At 52.2% G+C, this 23,838-nt stretch overlaps 1 protein-coding gene across 3 annotated transcripts in view; it reads right to left on the reverse strand.

The window, feature by feature from the left end:
- The window catches only part of Acsbg1 (acyl-CoA synthetase bubblegum family member 1), a 60,538-nt gene that overhangs the window by 26,931 nt on the left and 9,769 nt on the right, over window positions 1-23,838 (reverse strand). Inside the window, exons 1-7 of one of the 3 annotated variants that reach the window (XM_076576302.1) lie at window positions 20,682-20,777; window positions 19,001-19,139; window positions 18,743-18,920; window positions 15,947-16,045; window positions 15,075-15,169; window positions 654-874; window positions 162-250 (exon numbers count right to left, since the gene is read on the reverse strand). In XM_076576302.1, the coding sequence (XP_076432417.1) occupies window positions 162-250; window positions 654-874; window positions 15,075-15,169; window positions 15,947-16,045; window positions 18,743-18,792 (554 nt within the window). In that variant the 5' untranslated portion in view covers window positions 18,793-18,920; window positions 19,001-19,139; window positions 20,682-20,777. Of the gene's footprint in view, window positions 1-161; window positions 251-653; window positions 875-15,074; window positions 15,170-15,946; window positions 16,046-18,742; window positions 18,921-19,000; window positions 19,140-20,681; window positions 20,778-23,838 lie in introns of those variants that run through there. The other 2 variants (XM_076576300.1, XM_076576301.1) reach the window with 2 other exon arrangements.

Raw genomic sequence — 23,838 nt, forward strand, 5'->3', positions numbered from 1 at the left:
TCAGGGGTGGGAAAAGGCAGGCTCGGAAGGGCCTACGGGAGATATGGGATGCTGGGGAGTGGTAGATGCTAGGAGTGGCTCTCTAAAGAGATAATAGCCCCCTCTGTACTTTCTGCCCACCACCAGCCCACAGGAGACCTTATCCCTGCCCAGCCACTCACCCGGCAAACACGGTGCCCACTGCAGAGAAGAACCACTCTGGGGAGTTGAAGCCGAGGATCGCCACGCTGTGGGCTCGCTCCAGGCCGAGCTCCAGGCCAAAGGCAGATAGGCAGGTCAGTCACACAGAGATGCCCTTTCCCTCCCCTGCTGCCTCCCAGTAGACTGCGGAGACCCCTCCAGGCCCATCTCCAAGTCTACTCAGCCAGAAAACCTGCTAGGGAATCAGTTTCTGGCAGCCCCGTTGACCCTTCCTATGGCTTTCGGGGGAGCCCAGTCTACTCGGTTTCCCAGCCTTCCTTGAAGGCGGCCTGCGGTAGAGGCTCCATAAATGGAAAGTTCTTAGCGCAGGGCCCAGGATATAGTGTTAGCCCAGCTGGTGTCAGGTTTCACAAGGGCGGTTTCTAGGGACCTTGCCTGGTGGAGTGTTGGGAAGAGCTCAAGCTAGAGAGCAGGTCTGGGGAAAGAAAGGGTGTGCAACTAGGGGCTCCTACCTTCAGGAAGCCTTTGGCGACTTTGCGGGCAATCAGGTAGTACTGGTAGTACGAGATGCGCTCCCACTTGTTTTTGCACTTGAAGCCCAGAGCGCTGAGGTCCCCGTACTTATCCAAGGCCTCATAGAACATCCGGTGCACGGTATAGGGCAGCTGCGTGCAGAGGGGTTCCAGGCGCAGGCGCACTCTGCCATCCGCCCGCGTCGTCCACAGCGCGTCCTCTGCAAAGGGGAAGAGGATGGCCACAGTCTGGTCAAACCTACCTGGGTTGTCCGTAGGGAATCCAGTTCTGGGTAGAGCCTCCATGTCTGCTACTGCCGACAGTCCCCTCAGGACAGGATCTGGAGAGCTGGCAGGCAAGTGAGGCCTGTGGTGGGCTGGGAGGTGGCTTGGCCTTGGAAGGTGAGCAAAGCTTAGGGATACATCATGGAAGAGGAGAAGAGTCAGCGGGAGGGAAGCCCCAGAGATGGAGACTTCTGGGCCTTCCTCTGCTTTTATCCAGCTGGAGATTGCCGGCCGAGGTTGGACAAAACCAAAACTCACGCCCGCTCACAAGCCTCAGAGTGTCTCTGGGCTCAGAGCTTCTCAGGCTCCTGGCAGCAGGCGAGGACAGAGGACAGACCCAGCCGGACAGAAAGTCAAGGCTTTAGAGAGAAACTGGAGTGGGGAGGTGGGCTGAGAACCAACAGGCCTAGATCCCTGGCCAGCAGAGCCTGAGAGCAGAAGTCCAGACAGGCAGTCATGCCTGGATCTTCTCATCCCACCTTCGTGGTGTGGACAGAGACAGCCTTACGGCACACGCGGGCAGCTGTGGCCCAGACAGGCTCACTCACTTTCCCCACAGCACACAGCAAGGAAGTGTCAGAGTCAAGACTTGAACTCACATGCGCCTGATGTCTCATCCCCCGGTTTGCGACACTGTGTGGGTGAGAACAGAGCCCAGGAGAAGGCACTGGTTGAAATGCTTATCATGTTGGGTTGGGGCAAACAGTACAGGCTGAGTCTGCCTCCTCAGAGGGAAGGAGGGGCATTTGTCATCGAATGTGGGGATCGGAAGAAATGATGCGTATGAAGGAGACTCAGGTGCTCAATAAACACACATTCCCCTCCATTCTCCTGTTTGTGAAGGAAGTTTGCGTGGGTACTCTGAACCCCTTTAGACCCTTTTGACCCATTAGCTTGTTTGTTTGTTTTCAGGGTCTTAAAGGCTAGCCTCGAATTTATAATCTTCCTGCCTCTGCCTTCCAAGGACTAGGATTATAGGTATGTGCCACCATGTCTGGCTTTCCCTGGGATAAGGATGGTCATTCTAAAAAAAAAAAGTGAGCACAATGTGGGTAGAGAGTGAGCTGTCCAGGACCCTCATGAGGCCTCACTGCTGCTGACCAGACACATCTCATCAATTGTTCACTCCCTGAGGAAGCCAACTCCTTCACAATGCTTGCCTCGAGGCCCGTACCAGCAGGACATCTTGCCTCTGGTCCTGCCTGAATTAGACAGACAGACCAGATGCCCTCGTCCTCCACAGATACATTCTTAGACTGCAGATAGACTTTGACACTGGCACAAAGAGGTCAAACTCATGGCACTGAGACAGGAGAACACGTCCAGGGCCAGTTGAAAGGAAATATGAAGAAGGGGGCATGTGAGACATGCAGGCTGGGCCAGGGGAGGGCACCAGAGAGAACGTTTTGTTGTGACCTGTTTTGGCAGAAGCCAGAAGAAGTTGGCTGGCAACCCCCTCTTTCCCAGACCAAGTCCCTGTTGCCGATGCTGCTAGAGCCCATTGCTCTTAGGGTGGAGGTGTAAGAACTGTCCCGAAGCCCTGGCCTGGCATCCCCAGTCCCTGACCCTGCCCTTCGCAGACTCTGTCCACTAACCCATAAACTGAAAAAGAGTCAGGGTAACTTGGGTTCCAAACCTTGACCCTGTCATTCCCTGCTGTGACCCTAATTAGGGGTCTTCCTCTTGGCTGCACTGCAATCATGGGAGGTAAAGAGGGGTTAGTGAGGACTGAGAAGCCGGATGCTCAGGCAGTGCTGGTGGGGGGAAAGGCGGCTGTGGTCCAGCCCTATCGGGAGACAGCTGAGCAATTTCTCGGAGAGTTACTACACCGCCCGGCACTGTGGCCCCTAGGTTTCTACTCAAGAAAAACAGAAACATGTGTCCCCACAAACACTTGTACGTGGATGTTCATACCAATATTATTTATCAGCCCAAGAGGGGAAAGAATTCAGATGTCCACAGACAGGTGACTAAAGGCCCAACGTGTATGATCCGTAGGACGGGATCCATTTCTATGCTAAGAAGGAACACAGCACCGATTCTGACTCGAACATGGAGACAGCTTAAACCACGTTCAGTGAAAGAAGCCAGATTCAAAAGACCATGTACCACATGACTCCAGCTGTAAGAAGGATCCAGAAAATAGCAGCTTGTTGCCTGAGGCTAGGGGTAGGGATGGGAATGACCACAAGAAGAGTACAAGGAATCTTTTGGGGGTTGATGAAAATATTCTAAACGTGAATTGTGGTGATGATTACAGAACTCTGTAAATTCCTGAAAACCATTGAATTGGGCCTGGCAAGACGGCTCAGTAGGGAAAGGCACTTGCCTAATGATCTGAGTTCAATTCCTAGGACCTACATGCTGGAAGGAAAGAGCTAACTCCCACATGTTACCTGAGTACCATCGTACTGTCACATCCCCAACCCAACCCACATACATATAATAAGCAAATAAAGAAAACCTTTGGATTGCACATGTACAACAGGCAGATTAAATGGTGTATAAACTATACCTTAGTGAAGCTGCTTCTAAGAAAACAGGAGGAGGAAAATGAGTGGCAGAAGGGCTGTGGATACAGAAAAGCAGGCAGATGCTCATGTAGCAGGCACGAAGCCCTGGATTCAACCTCCGGCACCACATAAACCAAGTGTGGCAGGGCACGTCTATAAAACCAACACTTAAGAAGTGGAGAAAGCAGGGTCAGAAGTTCAAGGTCGCTCCTAGCTACACAGCAAGTTTGAAGGCAGCTTGGGCTGCATGAGACCCTGTCTCAAAAAAAAAAAAGAATGTTGCTCTTCCAAACAGAGCGAGGACCCGGAAGCTGGTGTGTTTAGTGTGTGTGGAGCTGGGTGTCCAGGTGCTGTCTTCCTGGCAATCCTCTTCCCTCCCTAAGGAAACAGAAACTTCTGACTGCTTGGACCAGAAGAAGCGGTGTCCTTCCCCCTGTGATGGCTTCCAAAAACCCATGCCCCACTGCACCTGTTCCCCTAGCTGCCAAGACAAGCAGAGGTAAGTGTCAGTCTTGAGATCATTGCTAAAGCCTCCCTCAAGCCAAGAATTTTCTTCCTTCCGTTTCTACACAGACTGGAGATCGAAGTCAGGGCCCTGTGCATGCTAGGACAGGTGCTCCACTGCTGTGTTGCATCCCCAGTCCAAACCAAGAGGCTTAACGTTAAGCAGTTATAATCTCGTTTTAATGACAAAAAATGGAATACATCCCCTAAGAAATATGAACTGGCTCAGAGGCTTGTGCTGTGCAAAAGTGGGTGGCCTCCTTATCCAAACAGCGAAAAGGAGCTGTTTTTTCTTTGGCTGTTGTCGCGGTTGGGTTGGTTTTGGTTGTGTGTGCTGCTGGGGATATACCCTATACGCTAGCCTACCACTGAGTTACAGTTAACAGTTATTCACAACAAAGCGAGGGGGGGAGGGAAAGATTGGCCATCTGAGTCATAACCAAGGAGGAAAAACTCAAAATGCCCCTGAGACTTTTGTGGCTCGTGTGTCAGCATCAGAATAAATAATGCATGACCATAAATAATGAGTGAGCGCCCCGGCAATACGACTTGCCAGTGGAAACCACAGCACAGTTTCATCTCCGCAAAGAAAGGAACCCTCTTGCTTTCTTTGAGACTCAGGGTCTCCACTTCCACCTTCAACCTCTTTGCTTTTGATGGAGGCCCTGAACGATGTGGTATGTCTCTAGTCTGAGAAAAGCCACACAATTTGAGAGAGTACACTTAATAACAACATGTGTTTTTGAAAATGGCTGAGTAGATTCTGTGTTCTCAGTACAAAAAAAAAATGTAGTCTGTGATGTAGTGTATATGTTAACAGTCTCAATTTATCCATTTCACATTATATATGGTTTTTAATTTCTCAATTTAAAAATGTAAGGGGGGGAGTCTATAACGCAAGGACAATATTTGTGCCCCCAAGCCTCTGTGTAAGAGAGGTAACCGGGATTGGTAGGGGCTACTACAAAAATGGAAGAGGGTGTGTCACATTAAAAGAGGGCCCTGCTCCTCAAGGGTGGGATTGGGTGCCCAGTAGGAATGGTGTGGTTGTTTGACTGAGAACAGCCCCCTTAGGCTCATACGTTTAAAAACTTGGTCCCCAGTTGGTGGGACTATGTGGGCTAGGAGTAGGAGATGTGGCCTTGTTGGAGGGGCGTGGCCTTGCTGGAGGGGGTGTGGCCTTGTTGGAGGGGCGTGGCCTTGTTGGAGGGGGCTTGTCAATGAGGGTGGGTTTGGAGGATTCAGTCAGGCCTCACCATTTCCAGTTAGAGCTTTCTCTCCCTTGTGCTTGTAGATTGAGATGTGAGCTCTCAGCTGCTGCTCCAGCACCCAGCCTGCCTGCCTGCCTCCCGCCATACCCCCTGCCATGATCATCATGGACTCTAACCCTCTGGAACCATGAGCCCCAAATGAAACACTCTCTTTCGTAAGTTACTTCGATCATGGTGTCTTATCACAGCAATAGAAAAAGTAATTAAGGCAAATGGAGACCAAGAGTTACAAGAAATCTGAGTGTGTGTGTGTGTGTGTGTGTGTGTGTGTGTGTGTGTTTGAACATGTAAATATTTAAAAAAGTATGTGGGCCAGATCAAACACAGTCATTAACTATTAACCATCTAGAGGACAGATATCTAGAGGTAGGATTAATGGATCAGAAAAAAGAAGCGTTTTTGAACTTTTGTTTTGGTACTAGGGAATTTGATGCTTGGGACTGAACACGAGCACATTCCAAGCCTGCGCTCCTGCCCCGGGTCTCCAGCACCAGCCCTGTTTACAGATTTGGACAGAATTCCTCATCTCATTTCTTCTGTCTTGTTCCTGCTTTAGCTCCCGGAGTCTGTGCTTTTGTGTGCTCAGCTTACCCACTGCTTGAAAGGAAGAAAGCCAGAGTGGGAGGAGAGGAGAAGCTGGTTGGTCTGTACTTCGGCTCCCTCTTAGTCCGGCTGTTTCATGAAGCAGGCCAGAGCCCTAGCCTTGGGGAACCATGTCACAAAGAATGGGGCTTCCTAGCTAGCAGCATGAATCTTGCTGGCCCTCTTTGTCCATAGGCCCAGTTAGGCCAATTGGCCCTTCACATTAGCCAGAAGAGAAAACCTAGGGGGAAAGGGCCTGCCCTTCCCATCCCTGAGGACCAGTTATCCTTTTCCCAGGAACAGGTCACCATGGTCACGTGAGTTGAGTGCAGGCTTACATGCCTACAACCTCCCATCAGCTAGCTAAAGCTGTAGGTCTCAGGGCGGCTGAGTGGTAGCAGAGCTGGGTAGCAGAACTGTGGTTCAGATCCACGCCGCCCGACACTTACACTGCCCTCGTCTGGTGTGCTTTCCCTTGTAGTGGGCTGCGCTGTATCCCGGGTTTCCGTATCTCCTCTGAGATAGAGACTCCTGCCCACATCCTGTCTTCATAACCTTGGACTTCTAGCTGATAACTTGTCCCACATTCCTCAGGCTTCCAAAGTGTCCCTTCTACCCCCACATCAGATCTGCTCAAAAGTCTTCGGGTGAGCTCATGGGCCACGGGGTGCTGGCCACCCCGTTGTTCTCTGACGGGCCGTCTCTCACAGGGTTCCCTTAGCAATCCTAGCCTCAGTATCCCCTCCCTTTCATCCCGAGATGTTTGCAAGCCCCTGGCCTCCTTCCTCTGTACCTTTGTGCATGTTGTGACTCTAGCTGGAAGACCCTTCACTCTGCTACAGGGACACATTCTGTGTCGGTTCAATACCCGAAGGCCTCTACCCTGTGCCAAGCTGCTAATACTCAGGATCCAAAGAGGAGGCCACTTGTATGGCAAGCAGGAGAGGCAGGTGCAGCTATGGCTCAGCACCCAGTTAGCTTGGGCATGGTGATTTTCAGTATTTATAGAAGAACAAGTTGGCCTCCTCCTTTCATCCTAGTAGTGGACTGGCCCGAGTGACTGTGTGTCAAAGAGACCCCAGACCTTATCTTTTCCTTCACCTGGTCCCACAGGACAGTGGGATGACAGGGCAGGGCATGGTGCTATCCAAATGCCGGCAGGGGGGAGCCACAAACCCATAGAGCAGTAAATACCAGACCAAGCCCCAAACAATAGGGTCTGGTGGAACTTCCATTGGCCAATATCCCGCTGACTTGAGTCTACCACAGGTCCCTGGCCCCTGGGTTTCTGATGCCAGCTGAGAAGCCTGCCCTCGGACTTGGGAACTGGAAGAAGGGCAAACAGAGGTCTGGGGTACCTCCTCCCCGATTCCTCCTATCTGTACTTCCTGCTCCCAAGCCCACGCTGACACCGCCTTCCTCCAGCCTCCATTCTGTAGCCAAGGGAACACGTGTGGACAGCAGGTTTAAAGGTTTGGGCCTGGGTTTTAGCTCTTGGTGTGGTGTGCTAAACGCAGGGCCGAGCAGTCAGAAGGATCCCTGCCCACGGGTGCTGGGCCTCAGACAGGAAGTAGTCCTGCTGCCTTGGCCGCAGGAGTGAAAAAGAACTTCTTGGCCATGTGTCCACGGATTAGTGGGCAGGCAGGCAGTCCAGCTGGACTACCCCAGGTAGGTAAGGATGGACACAGTCAGAGCTCTTCCCTCTCCCCTCTTTCCCAGAAGTGACTAACAAGATTAGGGGATAGACAAGCTGAGATCAGGCAGGCAAGCTGAGATGGTGAGCCTCATCTGGAAGCCGCTTCATAGAAAGTGAAACATGGGGAAAGAAACAGCAGGCCGAGGCGGCGGGGCAGAGGGAAGCTGGGGCCTTTTCCGGGGGGGGGGGACCCCAGAAGTCCGTTCCTTCTCATTTCCCACTAGCCTCTTTTTGCACCTCTTCTCCTCCGTTGACCTCTAGATAAACCGCATTTCATCCCCTGAAGCGTCTCATGCCCTTGCTACCTCCCACTCCTGATTCTCCCAGAGGGAAAGAAGCCACAGTAGCAAAGACCCAGCCGTGCTCCACTGTTGGGAAGGACGCCACACAACGTGGGACCCAAACTGGTGGTTTCCCCAGGGTGGCTCACAGTGCTGCCTCACAGAAGGGGTGTTCCTGGAGTCAGCGATGACGCTCTTAAGAGATTGCTCAAGTGAAACAGTGAGACAGGTACAGCAAGCCTATGGCAATGGGCAGCAACCTTGTGTTCTGTAGGGACCAGCCTTGGTGTCCAAGAGGGACCAATGAGAGGCATGATGGGAACCAGCAATTCCCAGACAGTCATTAAAATAAGATGTTAAAATGCTTAATGACACAAAGAAGTGCTCACATGCTACGGACCTCAGGAATATATTATAAGAACTCAGCTGGTTATGGCAAAGCTACCACCTGAAGGGATCAAGGAATTCCTTCAGAGGAAGCCAAATTCCAAGGAGCTTTTGGTGTTATCTGGCTTGTTATATATCAGCTGTCTTCTGTTATGAAAAATCATGTGTGCCTTCATAGTTTTCCCAATTGATTTTTCCCTAAGAAGGGCTAACAGTGTGGACTGGTCACTTTTTGGACATACATATTCCAGGTATTTGGAGAACAGTTTCAGGAAAGGCTTCCTTCCCCCCAGCCCATCCATTTCTCCCCTTTCAGCACTGAAATCAGATATCTCCCTTAGTCACATTCAAGGACTAACAGAAATAACAGTCCAGACCACCACTAGTCTCCTGATTTAAGGTAAATTCTACACGGAGACACTGCCTAGATCAGGTGGACCTTAAGCAATAGCTTTGCACAATTTAGCTCAGACCCTCCTTTTCTTACAGCCTTACTAACTTTATAGACCTCTAACTCTTTACCTAACCACTTCTAGGAATATTTGGATAACCTTCTATGCTGACAGCTATGCACAGCCAGAACCCCAGATCAAGCCACCCTGTAATTATCATCATTGGCAGCATCCGGCCAGGTCCATCCCCAGACGGAGGAAAGTGCCTTACCAGAGATAACTCTGTACTCTCTAAGAACAGACTTAAGTATCCAGACTACCCATTTGAGAAGGCCGGGCGCAGTGGCACACGCCTGTAATCCCAGCTACTCGGGAGGCTGAGACAGGAGGATGGCTTGAGTCCCTGAGTTCTGGGCTGTAGTGCCCTATGCCGAACTTACTCACAGTTCTAGCGTCAAGCTAGAAAAAAAAAAAAAGAAGCAAATGGGGGTTGGGAAGATACCATCCAAGCATGAGGACCTGAGTTCAAGTCCCCAGCACCCATGTAAAAAAGCCAGATATGGTGGGAGCTATCTCTAACTCTGGAACAGTGGGGTGGAGTCAGGGGGCTTTCCCAAGCTCACTGCAAGGCAGTGTATCCAATCTGTGTCGTCTGAGTTCAGTTAGAGACCTTGTCTCAGAAAAGCAAGGTAGAGAGAGACAGAGAAAGACACTCAGTGTGGACACTGGCTTCCACACACACATGTACCCACATGTGCACCTGCATAAACATTACACATACAACAGAAACATACACAATTCTTTTAATTTATGGGAGGGAGGGATGGAGAGAGAGAGAGAGAGAGAGAGAGAGAGAGAGAGAGAGAGAGAGAGAGAGAGAGAGAGAGAGGAGAGTCTGCTTCTGAGGAGGAAATTGAATCCCAGGGAGGTATGGATGAGCCAAAGTCATAGCAAGTCAAAGGCAGGGTTGGGACACTATCTCCATTGGTCCTGGCATTTGTCTTGTGTCCGGTAGCTAGAAAGATTGTCCAGTGAATGGAGGGTGGGAAGATCTGAGTCTGTGAGCTACAGTAGGCTGCTCAGAGTCACGCAGGAGAGAAAGATCATGCTTGCTGTGCATACCTCTGTCTCTCTGTCTGGGGTGGTCCGCTAGGGACTGGAAAGACTTAGGGAATCAGGTGGAGCTGCCGATACCCCTCAGAATTTATCAGGGGCACGACCCTGGGCTCTTTGCTGTGCTTAAGTTAAGGTTAGTGCTGGGATAATAGCCACGAGCCACAGCTAGAAGCCAGCTGAAATCTCCATCACCCTGCAAGGCGCCAGGATCCCCATAGAAGACTCCCGACATGGCTCAGCCTGCTGTGCAAATGGAACCAGGCTGCTAGGAAGCCTGTGCTAGAACCACAGTCCATCAGCCAGCTGGGTACCACTCACCCCAGAGCCAGGCCGCTGGGCGTGAGGGGTGGGCTTTCCTGCCCCGCTCACACTGTCTGTCACCTCCCTTCTCTTCCAGTACCTTTCATGTTGCCTCTCCTCTTGACCTGACCCTGGCAGGGTGCTTTTACAATCCACCCATTGTGCTGAAGGGTGCTGGGCAGGCAGGGAGGTGTGCGCTCTGGATTTTTGGAACAAAGGCTTCTAAACAGCTGAGAAAAATCACCACATTTTCTGGGAAGGAGAAAAACTCCAGCACAGGGGTAGAGGGTGAGGGGGTGAGAAGAGGGGACAGGGGTGTTTCCTGTAGCCTGTGGGAATAGCCAACCTCAGAAACCAAGTATATTTGTGGGGCATAGGGGTGGGGATGGTGTACGCTGGGCCCGAGGACACGGGCCTCTCAGGCCAGTGACAGAATTCTCTCCAAGACCACATGAATGACATCAGAACAGCTTCACGGCACGGCACGGCACCCACAGCCCCTCCCCCAGTGACCTATGGAGAACCAACCTAGGAGGTCTTCTCACACAGAGACCCCATGAGGAGGGCCTCTAGGTGGGCCCCTAGAGGGGCACTTTTAGGGATGTAGAAGGTGCAGAGGTCACATTGGCCTCAGGACATGAGGAGGGATAAGGACAAGGCAATAGGTCTGAGTGGCCTGTCAAGACCTTGGTGGTGTGGTGTAGACTATTCTGCTCAAAGTCCAATGATTTTGTTTCTCTGTGCTTGGTAGGAGAGGCCCTGAAGCTAGTGGCCCTTGCTAGGCTTCCCTGTGATGGGTCAAGAGAAGAGTGACCCTAGGCAGATGTCTGTTCTTCCTGAGCCTCAGTTTCCCTGTCTGAATGATAACAAGGAAAAACATAACTGCTATCAGTCCCTCCCAGTTACTGCTCTAGGGTTTTAGCCAGCTTGGAAGACATGTAGGAGACTCTGGGCTGAGACCATCTCTGTAGAAGAATGAAGTCTGGAGTTCTTCTACCCGCCCTGAAAGCAAAGTCTCCAGGAGAGGGCAGAGGGCTGGACCATCAAGCAGTGTCTGAAGAATGTCTAGAAGAAGTCACATACATTGACCCCTGGAAAGGGCTCTCCAAGGATGCCTCAGACGTGTCTTTGGCTGACAGGGCTATGATCACCCCGTGTTTCCATTTTATAGATGAAGAAGCACCCCCACCATTTCTCCAGATCTCGGGGAGCCCTTCCCACTTCCCTGAATCCTATTCCCACAAAGGCTACAATAAGAGCTGGACCCCTTCCTGGTCCCCAGCTTCAGGTTATGAGCTTCTAGACATAAGGGTAGGACCCTGTTCCCTTCTGTCTCTACAGCTTGGTGCTCCGGCCTAGGCCCTCACACGTGCCCCTGGGATAAGATCAAGGGACAATGAAATGGTATAAATCCTTTGGGCCCTAAGGTCTTCTCTGGCCTAGGGACCAAGTTAGGCTGAGTAACCCACTTCCCAATCCTCAGCTTAGAGTTTCCTGGGGGGGGGGGAAGCTAGCCACAGTCAGCACCCTATTAGCTTTGTCCCTGGTGGCTACTCTCCCTGGGCCGCTCCCCCTCTTCAGCTGGGGTTCACGTTCAACCTTGAAAGGGCTAGAAAGCAATGTGTCTCAGGCCCTGGCACAAGGCTGCCTTTGTGTGGAGGTCAGATTCCAGCATGGCTTGGCACCACTGCTCCCTGGGAGTCCAGCCTGAGGACTGGACTGTGGGACCCTCAACCCTCTTGGGAACTTAAGGAGACCAAGGCGCCTCTGAGGGGCCCACGCTGAACCCTGACTCCTGCAGGCAAGAATCCAGGAGCTCTGTAGCTAGGTGGTGGGGAGGCTGGGGCTGGCCTGACTCCTGTGTGCAACAGAGTCGAGGGCCCAAAGAGACCAAATGGGCCACTGGAAGGGCTCTCTCTAGAAAGCTGTTTGGCTCAGAGAGAACCACTTCTGCCTGTGGAGACCTACAGCTTTCACCCCAGCACTCAGGGGGCTGAGACAGAAGGATGGCAAGTTCAAGGCCAGCTGGGCTACAGAGTGAGATGAGAGAGAGAGACAGAGACAGAGAGACAGAGAGACAGAGACAGAGGCCCACAGAGAGGAACAGAAAGAGACAGACAGAGAGAGAGACAGACAAACAGAGAGACAGAGACAGGCAGAGAGAAGAAAAGTAGAAAATTTCTAAACCTCTGTGTGGGTTTCTTTTCTCAGTTGGAAATGACATATGTGCCTTCGCCCTCCACTACCAGGAGGAAGGAAAGGAAAGGAGAGGAAAACGTGCCTTGTGAGCCCGGCCACAGTAACTGCTCAACAAGGGGCAGCTGCATGCATGTGTTGCTGGGGAGGGTCAGGGGCTTTCCATCCTGTCCGAATCCCACAAATGCCCCCCTAGGCCTTTGGAATAAATCACTGCCTGCTTTCAATCTTCTGAAAAGCTCTGTGCCACAGGGCGACTTCACAACCCACCCACCCGACCTGTGACCCTTCCCTGCCTCCTCCTTCAATGACCGCCATAGCCCAGCCTCCCTGCAGCTCCCAGGAGCTTCCTCACCCAGGGAGACAAAGGATGCCAGGCCTAAACTCGGGGTCTAGCATGCTGATGGTAGACACTCATTCCAGTTACATCTGGCACTCTGGGCTGTTCCACCAACATGCTCCCCACCCCAGAGACATGGCTTATGTGAGTGGGGCCTGGAGGAGCCCAGCATCCCCTGTTCTGGGTGCCTGCTGACAACCATGGGGATTAGAGGCCCATTAGCCCTCCGGCCCCCATCCCTAGCCTAATGGAGCAAGGGGGTCTGAGGCTAGCAAAAGGTCCCCCACATCTAGGATGCCCACACGAGCCCCAGCCCTCCGGGAGCAGGCCTACCTTCCTCTGTCCATGCTGTCCCTCAGAGTGTGTCTGCGTCCAGGCTGGGAGTCCATGGAGGACAGGAAGGAAGCTCATCCGCTTCACTGTCTCCAGAGCCCAGAACACAAGACAGAAGCCAGCTGGCCTGTGTCTGACAGAAACCCACAGTCCTGGCACACTAGTTGTGGTGGTCTTGTCCCCTCCCCGTAGCCCCAGCCTACATTAACTTAAGTGTCCTCTCCTCGTCCCACCTGTCCCCGCTGCACAGGGCACCTTCACTGGGCACCTTCCATACCCAGCCTGTTCAGACCTGCTATTTCCTGTGCCTGAAGCTGCTGAGCAACTGAGGCCCCTAGGCTAATGTCACTCACACCTCTCGAGGAAGCCAGATGCCCTTCTGAGCTCTCCCATATCAGCTCTCTTCCTTCTCTTTCAGCTGCAAGGATGTCAATGCTACCGCCCACCTCCAGGACCTCTGAGCCCCAGGGCTTCCCTGGCCTAAGCCCTGGTTCTGGCATTGGCCCTTCAAGTGTCTCAGGAAGCAATGAAACATCTGCATAAGCAAGCTGGGTTCATGCAGGGAGGGGATACCGTCGGGGAGGACATTGCCCGGGAACCCGACAGGTCAGTGAGGTGCCTGGGCTCCCAGGAGCGTGCCAGTGAAGCCCGCCTGGGCTTCGTGTTGGCTCAGCTTTTGCCTCCTTTGGAGCCTAGCAAACCATTCTCTGAAACCAGCCTGGCTCCTTCTTCTTTACCTCTGACAGGAGGATGTGTTAAAGGTCTCTAGAAGGCGCTCTCAGCCCTCCGGCCACACTCTTGCCAAGGCCACCAGAGGCAGCCTGTCAGGTGGCGGCAGCAGCCCACTCAGTGAAGGGACTGGAGAACGGAGTAGCCAGAGTGCTGGTCCAGGGCCTCTCGGCATTCTACTTCTTCGATTGTTGTTTTGGGACATTTTACTTTGTATTTATTTAGAGACGTGGCTGGCTAGGAACTGGCAATGTCTCCCTGGCTAGTATTAGACACATAGCAAATATCCTGCCTCATGCTAAGTGTTGAGACCACAGGTGTGTGTTACTATGCCTGAAATAGATACTTCATGCCTCAGTTTCCCTGCTGAAAGTGGGCATAGTGACTTCCCTCTCACCGATGACAATACCTGTGACGCAGCAGAGACACCTGGACCCCGTTGTTGTCTTTTAGCCACTCTGGGGTCCCAGAAAGGTCTAGTCATCAGAAATACGAGGGAAGAACATTTGGGACAGGGGCCATGGGCCTCCTCCTCTTTCTCTGGTCCCTGGTTCTAACATCACTCCGTGGTCCAGGGACTTAGAAATGGCCCCTTCTTGCCTGCCTTGCCTCGTTTCACACACTGCCACTCATGCTCCCAAACTCTAGACACTCTAAGCATGATGAAAACACAGGCATACCCAATGGAAGGCCATACACCGAAATACACCACCACTTCAAACATAGCCACCTAACAGTATCTTGCCTTCGACCTCAGCCGGCTCCCACATAGATGGCCACTGGGCTGTCTGCCTGTCTGCTGGAGGAGACTACAGTAGCAAACTTCCTACTGGGAAGAGCAGCAACTCAATGCTCAGCCTTGAAAGGTGACCCATGCCAGGGGCAGTTAGATCTCAAGGACAGCACGGAGAGCGGGAAGCTGGGAACCCCTGAGCCGGGTGCCTAATGTGTCTTTTTTTATTTTTATTTTCGAAATGCTGCTTTTGTTACAATACTGTTCTGCACACAAAAGTGAACAAATGCTGTAATGATATGATTATCATCCAGATAAGTTTTTCAGGGTGAATGATAACTGCCTTCCTTGAGGCACACTTACCTGAGGGGAAAGTCACGGAAAACATGTGACGAGCCAGCTTCCAAAACAAACTGGGCTAGCTTGCACCCGTCTGCCTGCCCCGTGCCCCAGTTAACTAGGTCCAAACTCCTGAGGTGTTGCTGGGCCCCTTCCTGTCCACTGGCAGCCTAAGCACGCAGGCTCTGTCCACTAGGTTCTCCCCATCGTTGGCCTCCTTCCCAGCCTTACTGAAGAAGGAATCAGCCCCCTGTTATTGTCCATCACGCCCGGCCCTGATGGCAGCTTGGTGGCCATGAGTGAAGAGGTAGCTGGGGTCCCTGGGATGTGGACCTAGCAAGATTTCCATGGACTCTTCCCAAATTCTCCCCTTGGCTCCCAGCAGCCCCCACAACTCCCTCCAGAAATACTCATGCAAACTCACCTGCGGCATCTGATGGGGAGGCCTTTTCTGGAGCTGAGAGTGCCAGGCCATGACTTGGGGACTCTTTGGAGAGTGTCCGCCCATCAATTAGGGAGCTGGTGGGGGGAGATGGGTAACAAAGGTTAGACGATTGATCCTGTGTTCTGTCTCACTTCCTCCAGTCCCCTCCCTTCCCCTCTGTAGGAGAAATCAAGTCTGGCTGTGCTCTGATTTGTTGGGTCTCCATATAAGATCATGTTTCCCTCTGAGTTTCAGTGTCCCCATCCAGACAAGAAAGGGGTTGGGCTTTGGGGGACTCTGAACCTCCCTTCTAAGAGAGTATAGGCTTTACGGTTTGGGCAAGACCTCCACCCCATCACTCTTCATACTCATTAGTATTCTAAGGGGCTTCCCCCCTCCATGGTGTCTGCCTGTAGTCTCCACTGTCCCATGGAGAGGGCATGGGCCAGGGAGAGCTGGGGCTTTGCTTTTTCTGGCCTCCCAGGCTGGGTGGCTCTGAGTAAGGGTCTCCCCTCTCTGCCGGAAGAGGCTGGCTCCTGGATTTCTGTTATCATCTCAGCCCCAGTGTCCCTCGGCACCATCTTTCCCAGGAGTTACCTGGCCACACCTCACCTTCCTGGGTAGATAGATGAGCAGAGGGATTTCAACGCACACCCTCAAGACTACACAGGGCTGCAAGACTGTACAACACCAGAGACACATCATCACCATAGCTATGTAAACAGAACCTACTGGAATTGTGTCGTGGGTAACCTGTATAGCTGGTCACAGATGCCCTAAGGGTATGACCCTGGCTCCAGGGAGTCCTATCTGTTTGTCAGGGTGGGGTTATCCCCATCCCTGCCCAGTTTCCAGGAAGCCAGGCCAATTACCTGCTTCGTACACTCGGCCTTATTCCTTGCTGGTACTGCAGGTTCAAACTAAGTTTTCGAACACACCCAGGCCCACCTGGCAGCAGTCTGCTTAAGAACCTGAGATACGTGTTAAAGCAAAAGACACAGGGAGTTATAAAGGGAGAAGGGTCGGAAGCGGGAGAAGGAAAGGACTGAGTTGGTCCTTTCTATGTGCACACTGTGGGCAGGGCATGGTCCACAGGGCTGGAGCATCCCTTCTGTTGCTATGACAACCTGGCACAGAAGGGAAGGACTGAGTTGGCTCCTTCTTATGCACACTGTGGGCAAGGCCTGGACCACAAGGCTGGAGCATCTCCTCTGTTGCTATGGCGACCTGCTCAGGGAGAGGACGAAAGGATGACAAAGCTGAGGTTTCTGAGCATTCTGGATTCACTGACTTCAGAGCATCTCTTACACCACTGTTCTCTAGGGATGCTGGATGCAAGCTGCCCAACATGGGGATGAAGACGGTAATGTTACCAAACCAGGCTGTGAGCTCCCTTAGTGAGGTATGCCCTCGAAAGATGGGTCCTGGACCACAAGGCCAAACCCTGTGCTCAGAGCTGATCCACCTTTGAAATCACAGAGAGCCACCACAAAATTAGTCTGTAATCACCCACCGTCTCAGCAGCCTCCTCTGAACAGGTCTGTTTCTAAGTCCTCACCATTAAAGTACAGGTGTACTTCCACTCCCAACTAAAATTCGGGCAAACTGGTTCTGGCTTTCCCAAATCTACACAGAGGAAGTGGAAAGACAGCCACCCTGGGGGAGGTAGAGGGTAAGCTACTCATTCTGCTAAGAGCCTTCTGGTTACAGAGGGAGGGTAGCCTGTCTTCCCAGAACAGGCCTTTTCTGAGGTCTGGCACCCAGTGCAGGAGAACTCTCCATCCTTATCTGGCACCCCTATTCTCCCTCCCTTCAGGTGGACCCTGCTCTTCCACCAGGCCTTGGTGGGAGGGGAGACCTCACTTACCCTTACAGCTGGCCCACAGAGGGTCATATTCAACCCTCGTGTCCTGGGCTTAAAGAATTTGGGGTACCTGGGTTAAGAAAAAAGGTCAAAAAGGAATTTTCCAGACAAATTGAGCTGCTCTCCCCTTGCAAGGGCCTTGGAAACTGAGGCCCTCCAAGGAGCTATCACTTGAGTCAGAATGTGTGTAATGCCCTTCCTGCTCACTCGGGGTTCTAGCTAGTGGCAGAAGTGGGTTCAGCTGCATTATAGCCGAGAGCCATCCATATGAATCACCAGCATGGCACTGCCGTGCACGCATCTTGTGGGTTTTTAACTCTCTCCTTCATCAGTTTTGGCCACTGTTGATGTTGACTTCTAGCAGGGCATCATTTTTATGGCAGGATAGGAAAGTAGAGGGCTGAGTGTTACGTCAGAAGAGAGACCTCAAAATGGGATGCCTTGTGCTCTCCTCAAAACCCTGCTCTTCCCAGACCCTCTGAAAGCACTGGGAAGTCCCGGGCGGTAGAGCAGTCACCTAGCGTGTATGAGGCCCCCTGTTCAATCCCCAGTGCTAAAGGGAAACATCTGGGGGCTCTCTGTTCTTTCCAGAAGGACAGGTGACCAGTGAATGATCCCAGCAGGCGACCAGACACCAGGGATGGTAATGAGCCTGTTGACGGTGGCCAACATTTTATACCTGTCATTCTGGAAAGTTAGACTCCTCCTGAATCAGTGCTCTGGAAGCTGGCGGCTTTCCAGGAGGAAGTCATCTCAAGTCATAAAATGACAGTGTTGGTGGGAGAAGGCCTGAGCTGACTTGTTTCTGTCTGTGTTTTGAATTCCGAGGAGGAGAATCTCAAGATGGCAAGAGGCCGGCTCCCTTTCACCCAGTGTTCTCCTCACACAAGCGCGTTGTTTGCTTTCCACAGAAGCAAACCAACAAAACCCGGGGTTGTTTGCCACCTTCCAGGGTGTGCAGGGAACAAGAAAACCAAGGTATTGTTTGAGCAACTCGGTATGGTACGAACAGAGCAGAGGCGTGTGGCGGGGCCTGCTCACCACCTCTCTCTTAACCATCATTCCACTTCACCTAGCCACCCAGGCTGGCCAGAAGAACTAATGGGAACCACCTGGGTACAGAGCCTCCCTAGCTTCCTTAACCCTTCCTCCAGGAAGCCCTCCTAGGTTCCCTCAACACCCTCTAGCTTGGTCTCTGAAGGTCACACACAGGAAGTTCCTGGAAAGTCAGAGTCATTCCCAATTCAATGTTCTCTGGCCATGAGTAATCACTGCGGAAGCCCAGTAAATGTTGGTTGGGTCTACCCATCATATTATCACTGTGTGACACATAAGTTAAGGAGAGCCCTTGCTTTCCTCCGGACTCCCTCACACCGACCCATTTCCTACATATTCTTGGCATCCATTCTTCCCATTTATCCCCGAGCAGTAATGCAGCTGGTGGTAGATAAATGTTTCCTTGAAACAGCCTAGCATCCAGCCTGTCTGTCTGTTAGTGTTCAACTAACTTTTCAAGCTGTAAAGCTATGGTCCAATCCCCGTGTGTCTCTGAGCTGTTCTACGCTATCGTGAGAAGATGATGTAGGGAAAAGTACTCAGTACAGAGTCATCTCTCATCATGCCTGGTGAGCTGTCACGGATCTCTTGAGAAGTAAGAAGATCAGACAGTGAGTTGAGGAGGGTGAGTGAGCAGGGTGAAAAGTCTTACACCCCGGTCTGGGACTCAGGTACTGTGCTAAGTACTCTGCCTTGGGAGGTGGTGATGGGCAGGAGGCAGGAGGATGGTGGGAGCCTGGTTCCTTACACAGTCCTCAGGATGGAGCTGGCAGACCTGAGAAGCAGCACCTCTGGCATGGTCCCTGTGGGGTGGCTGCACCCCTGGAGCTCACCCAGGAGAGAGCGAGAGCCTCAGAGGGCGTGTCACAGCGTCCCCAGGGGAAAGCCACCGAAGCCCCAGAGAGGCCCAACTCGACCAGACCGCCCTGCAACAGAGACACAGCGTGAGTCACTGCCCGGGCCTGGCGGGGCAGGGGCAGTTGCCCTCCTTCGAGGCATGACTCACCACTCCTGGGGCTGGCACCTGACTGCAATTTACTGCCTCCTAAACCCACACGTTCCTTCAATCTGGGGACAACACAAGCTCACAGGAGGTGGCTTCATTGAGGCTCTGGGCTCAGTATTCCCTAGAGCCAATGGCTCACCTGCAAGAGCAAATCAATCAGATTTCCACGACTCCTGCTTTGCAAAAACTTCCGACCACTTCCACTAGCCTCTCGGGTGCTTGAAGTGTTCATCTCTCTCTCTGCTCAGAAGCAAAGGGAAAACCAACTTCCAGAAATCCTGAGAACGTTCTTAATGGAGGTGTTACCTCAGGGCCGCCCTGCACCCTAAAAACCCCAAAGACATGCTGGGGTTCCCTAAAGAAGGCTGAGTCCACGCTTTGCCATCCTGCTACCTCATTCACCAGACCTCACATCCCAGCTTCCTTTTGGTCTATATGGACTGCCTTGTCTCAAAGAGGAAGCCTCTGGCAGCTCTCTGCGGTCCTTATTCCCACCCTCCAGACCCCCACAGAAGTCTCACAGCAGAGGCTTTGCCTCGCAGGCCCTGCCCCCAAGCCCCCTCTCACCTTCCTCTTCCTTGTGGCAGCAGGACTCAGGGCTATGTCCCCCCTGCTCCTGCAGCTAAGGCATAGTGAATCCGAGAACTGGCTGCCGAAGTGGCCCAGGTTCCGGGTGATGAGCCATAAGGGCTGGGCATGAGTGGGGACCCGCCCCAGCCCGCCTTGGGGCTCCTGGCAAGGTGTGGCCCCAGATACCTCTGACCTACATGGCACAGGACCCAGCTGCCCACCTATGTGGCTCTTACATAAGCAGGGCGGGAAGCAGGACAGGGACCTGTCAGAGCAGTACTGGAGACAGCCTGTTGGCTGTGATCCCTCCCAGAACCTTGGAGAAATTACTCCTGCTACTGGGCCATAGACCTGGGAGAGCCCACCCTGGGGCCTCCGAGGCTGGGCCAGAAGATTGACTGGTTTGTTCGGTTTGGTTTGGGGGGGGGGGGTTGTCCATTTTTATGGCTCCTAAGTACACATATCTTGTCAAATGGGCTGGGCTGGGCTTCCTGTATCCTCTGTTCCACCTTGTAATGTCAGCGTTAATAGCCCCATTTTCCAGATGAGTGAATGAGTCCAGGGAGCGCTCGATTTGCCCCATGTCACACAGCCAGCAAGAGGCAGAGCGAGCGGGTTGAAGCTGGCTCGCCACAGCTGGCGCTGAAGCCGGGATGCCAGGACACAGGTTTATCCGGCACTTGCGTCACCAACTCAACCATTCTATCCACCCTACCTCGGAGAGCCCTCGCCCGTGGACCTTGCTCTCGGCATTCTAGTGCCCCCACCGCCCACAACCCTGGCAAGTTCGAGGCTCCTTTAGTGCCCTCTACAGCAAGGGTCCTGCGGCTGAGAGAGCCTCTGCCCGCCTTCCTTCCGGCTTCTCCTTAGACTTCTCTGTTTCTCGTCCCCTTTGAGAAATCCACCCCTATCTCCATCTTTAATTATCAAACGCCTCCCAGGCAGAGACGAGAGGCTAGAGGCACCCCAGCCAGCCCGAGGGGAGATTTCAAACCCTAATTAAACCCACAAACAGGACACAGAGACAGCAAGGCCAGGGGACTGTGGGGAGGTCCTCTGCCCATTTGGGTGACAGATAACTACCAGCACCCCATCTTCAAGATGATCTGACCTTCCTCCTGTTTTAAGTCCTTAACAGCTTCGTTCCCAAGCGGCCCCTGTCCGCTGTTCCACCTGGTGACATCCAGGGCATTTCACTCTTCGTTCTGAAGCCTGGTGATGAGCCATTTTGAGAACCTTCTAGAAACTCACTGCTCATTCCATCCATAGGCTTCCGCACTCAGAAGCACTCTTCCTATTTGAGAAACCTGTAGGACCCCAGGAGTCCAGGCCCAGCCACACGAAAGGCCTTCGGACTTTCCTCCCACCTGGAGAGCTATGATGGAGTTCTCTTTCCTCAGGGTTGGCTGAGTAGTGGTGTGATGCTTGGGATCAGGACTGGGTCTTGCTGTGGGGGAGGGGTGGTAACCTCTCCGCTTGAAGGCAAAGGTAGCCTCAGATCTAAGTTTTCAGGCCCCCTGGATGGCTGGGTATAGTTTCTAAACTGATGGGGTTTAGGGAGCTTGGGAAATATGTAAGCCCCTTTCCAATCCTTTGAAAAACCCATCAGCCAGCCTCCTCTAGCTGAGTCCTATCTCTCCAAGCCCCACTTGCTCCAAGAAGCATTCCGAGAGGGACCCCCAGCCGTCACGTCTTTTCCCGGAGCTGGCTAGCTAGTCCAAGGCAGTTAGTTAGCATTTAAGGACTAGCAATCATTAGGAAACTAGATTAACTCAGCCCTTACTCCCAGAGTTGCAAATAACCTCTCCCTGTCCCAGAGATTGACAGCTTTCTAGGGGTCCTCTCTCCTACCCTGGGAGTTGATTTAAAGCCTTCTATGTGCCACATGAGATGTGGGCTGTGTGGGCAGAGGTGAGCAAACTGGATGTGGCTTAGAGGTCGTGTGCTTGATGGTCAATGAGTAGGTATGTGTTCAGGGCTACTGGGGGGTGGGAGGTGCCGTCAGTGGCAACCTTGGGGAGGGCAGACACAGAACATTGAGTGGGGCTGAAGGTATGATTATTTCATGTGAAGCAATGGGGGTAGGGTAAGGGGAAGCTAGTATGGGTAAAGACTTGGGCTGTGGACCATCCAGTCTTAGTTCCCAGCTCAGGTGGGGCCTTGGACCAAAGTAAAGATCTGCTGGGTATGTGTAGTCTCTGGAAAAGGGTTAGGGCAAGGCATACACTATCTAACTTATGCTCAGAGCCACCAGAAGGAACAGATTGGAGCAGGGATCCCAGGGCCCTTGACTGACTGAGTCCCAGCAGGAGTGTGTTGTTTACTGAGGGACCTCACCCTCCAATAATCCATCCTAAGCCTTGGCTCCCATCTTGATGGGTGGGGCAGCCATCTAGCCAGTTCACTTTTAACCCAGCTGGCAGTACCTAGACTGAGTGCTCAACTTAGTCAAGCCAAATCCCATTGTCTGTGCATGGAAATAAATACACCAATCATTAAGTTCTACTGTAATCACTCAAAGGAGTTGGCTAGCAAATTGGTCAAACCCAAGGCAGAGTTCTCTGGACACTAATCTTTGGATTCTTGCCCAGGCTTTGCCTTAATCACATGACTTCAGACAACTCCTGGTTCCCTTCTGGTACTCCATATTTTGAGATGTCACAGATAAAGGGCCTCCCAGTCTCATGAATATTATTGACAATTAAGGGCCTGGGAGAGAATTCTGCTGTTCTAAGGAGAGATAAGGCCTTTGTGTGTTGCCAGGATCCCACACCTGAGAGTGCAGAGGAGGCAAACGGGAACAAGAATGGTATGTGCTCTCAATGCTCCTATACTGAGAGCTTACGGGGTGTTGGGCAATGCCCTCCACGTTTTACATCTGTGTGGAAACATCCATCCTCACAACAGCCCAATGAAACACCCCTGCCGCCCAGAATCTTACAGATGAAGAAACACACTCAGATACAGACTTCAGAGAGGTGGGCTCCAGAGCTCGTGTGTCCTGGAAGTCTTGCCCCCTCCCCTAGCCCCAGGTGATTGGAGGGGGACAGGGCAGGGACAAGAAGGCCAGTAGAGAACGGAGCGTTTCACCCTCTTCTGCACCTGGTCCTGACTGTGTCTCAAATACTCAGTGCTGTGACAAATGGTACGGATAGTAAGAAAGGTCAGAACTCAAGTTTTGAAATCCTAATGAAGCCGCCTTCTCTTTTTCAAATCCAAAATTGTATGTATGTATGTATGTATGTATGTATTGTGTGTGTGTGTGTGTGTGTGTGTGTGTGTGTGTGTGTGTGTGTGTGTACATGGGCATGTGTGCACACATGTGGAGGTCAGAGAACCAGGGTTGGCTTGAACATTGCAGGAGTTGGTTCTCTGGTTCTGTGTGGGGTCAAGGGATCAAACTTAGGTTTTTAGGCTTGGCTGCCAATGCCTCACCCCCTGAGCCATCTCTTACATGGCATTAATGACAGATACAACTGGTGGGCTTGACGACCGTAGTGGGGGGGGCAGCGTGAAGCTCAAAGTTGGCAGGATTCTAGCCCCCAAATGACTTGAAAGCCACTGACTGCCATTTTTATCTGAAGTGCTGCACGTGTGTCTTCGTGTTCGTTTGCTCCTGGCTCCTGTTTAATTTTGTTTTCTGGTGTTGGGAATAGAATAAAGTTGAATAATTCACTTGTGCATGCTGGGTAATCTCTGCCTTGAGCTCTACTCCAGCCCCAGCTCTATGAAGCCCCCAGCTCCATTCTATGTCTTAGCAACATGGAATTTCCTGGAAACAACTGACCCAGAACGGCAGACATGGTGACTAAGGAACTGGCTTAATATGTTTGTATTTGTAAATCCTTCAAACTAACTAGTCTCATTGCTTTCAACACCCAATTCATGATATCGACCATCCAGCAAAGAATGACTAGACATCTGAGAATGTGCAGTCAAGGGGGGAGGCAGTAACAGAATCAAACCCTGATATGACAGATATGGAAATGAACCCACCAGGACTTTATAGCAGTGATTAAGACAAACCGGAGAATTAAAGGGAGAAAAGGTATCAGCTGTGTGTGTGTATCTGTCTGTCAGTCGGTCAGTCTGTCTGGGAATATGCATGCTGTGTATATGTTTTGTCCTATTCAACGGGTGTCTTCTCCCACCACACTCTACCTTAGTCATGGAGCCAGGATCTCTCACTTGAACCCAGAGCTCACCAATTTGGTGAGTCTAGTTAGCTGGCTTACCTCAGGACTCCCTCTTTCTACCTCCTGGACTCT

The sequence above is a fragment of the Peromyscus maniculatus genome, chromosome 7, assembly GCF_049852395.1.
Source record: "Peromyscus maniculatus bairdii isolate BWxNUB_F1_BW_parent chromosome 7, HU_Pman_BW_mat_3.1, whole genome shotgun sequence".
In the NCBI taxonomy this organism is placed as follows: Eukaryota; Metazoa; Chordata; class Mammalia; order Rodentia; family Cricetidae; genus Peromyscus; species Peromyscus maniculatus.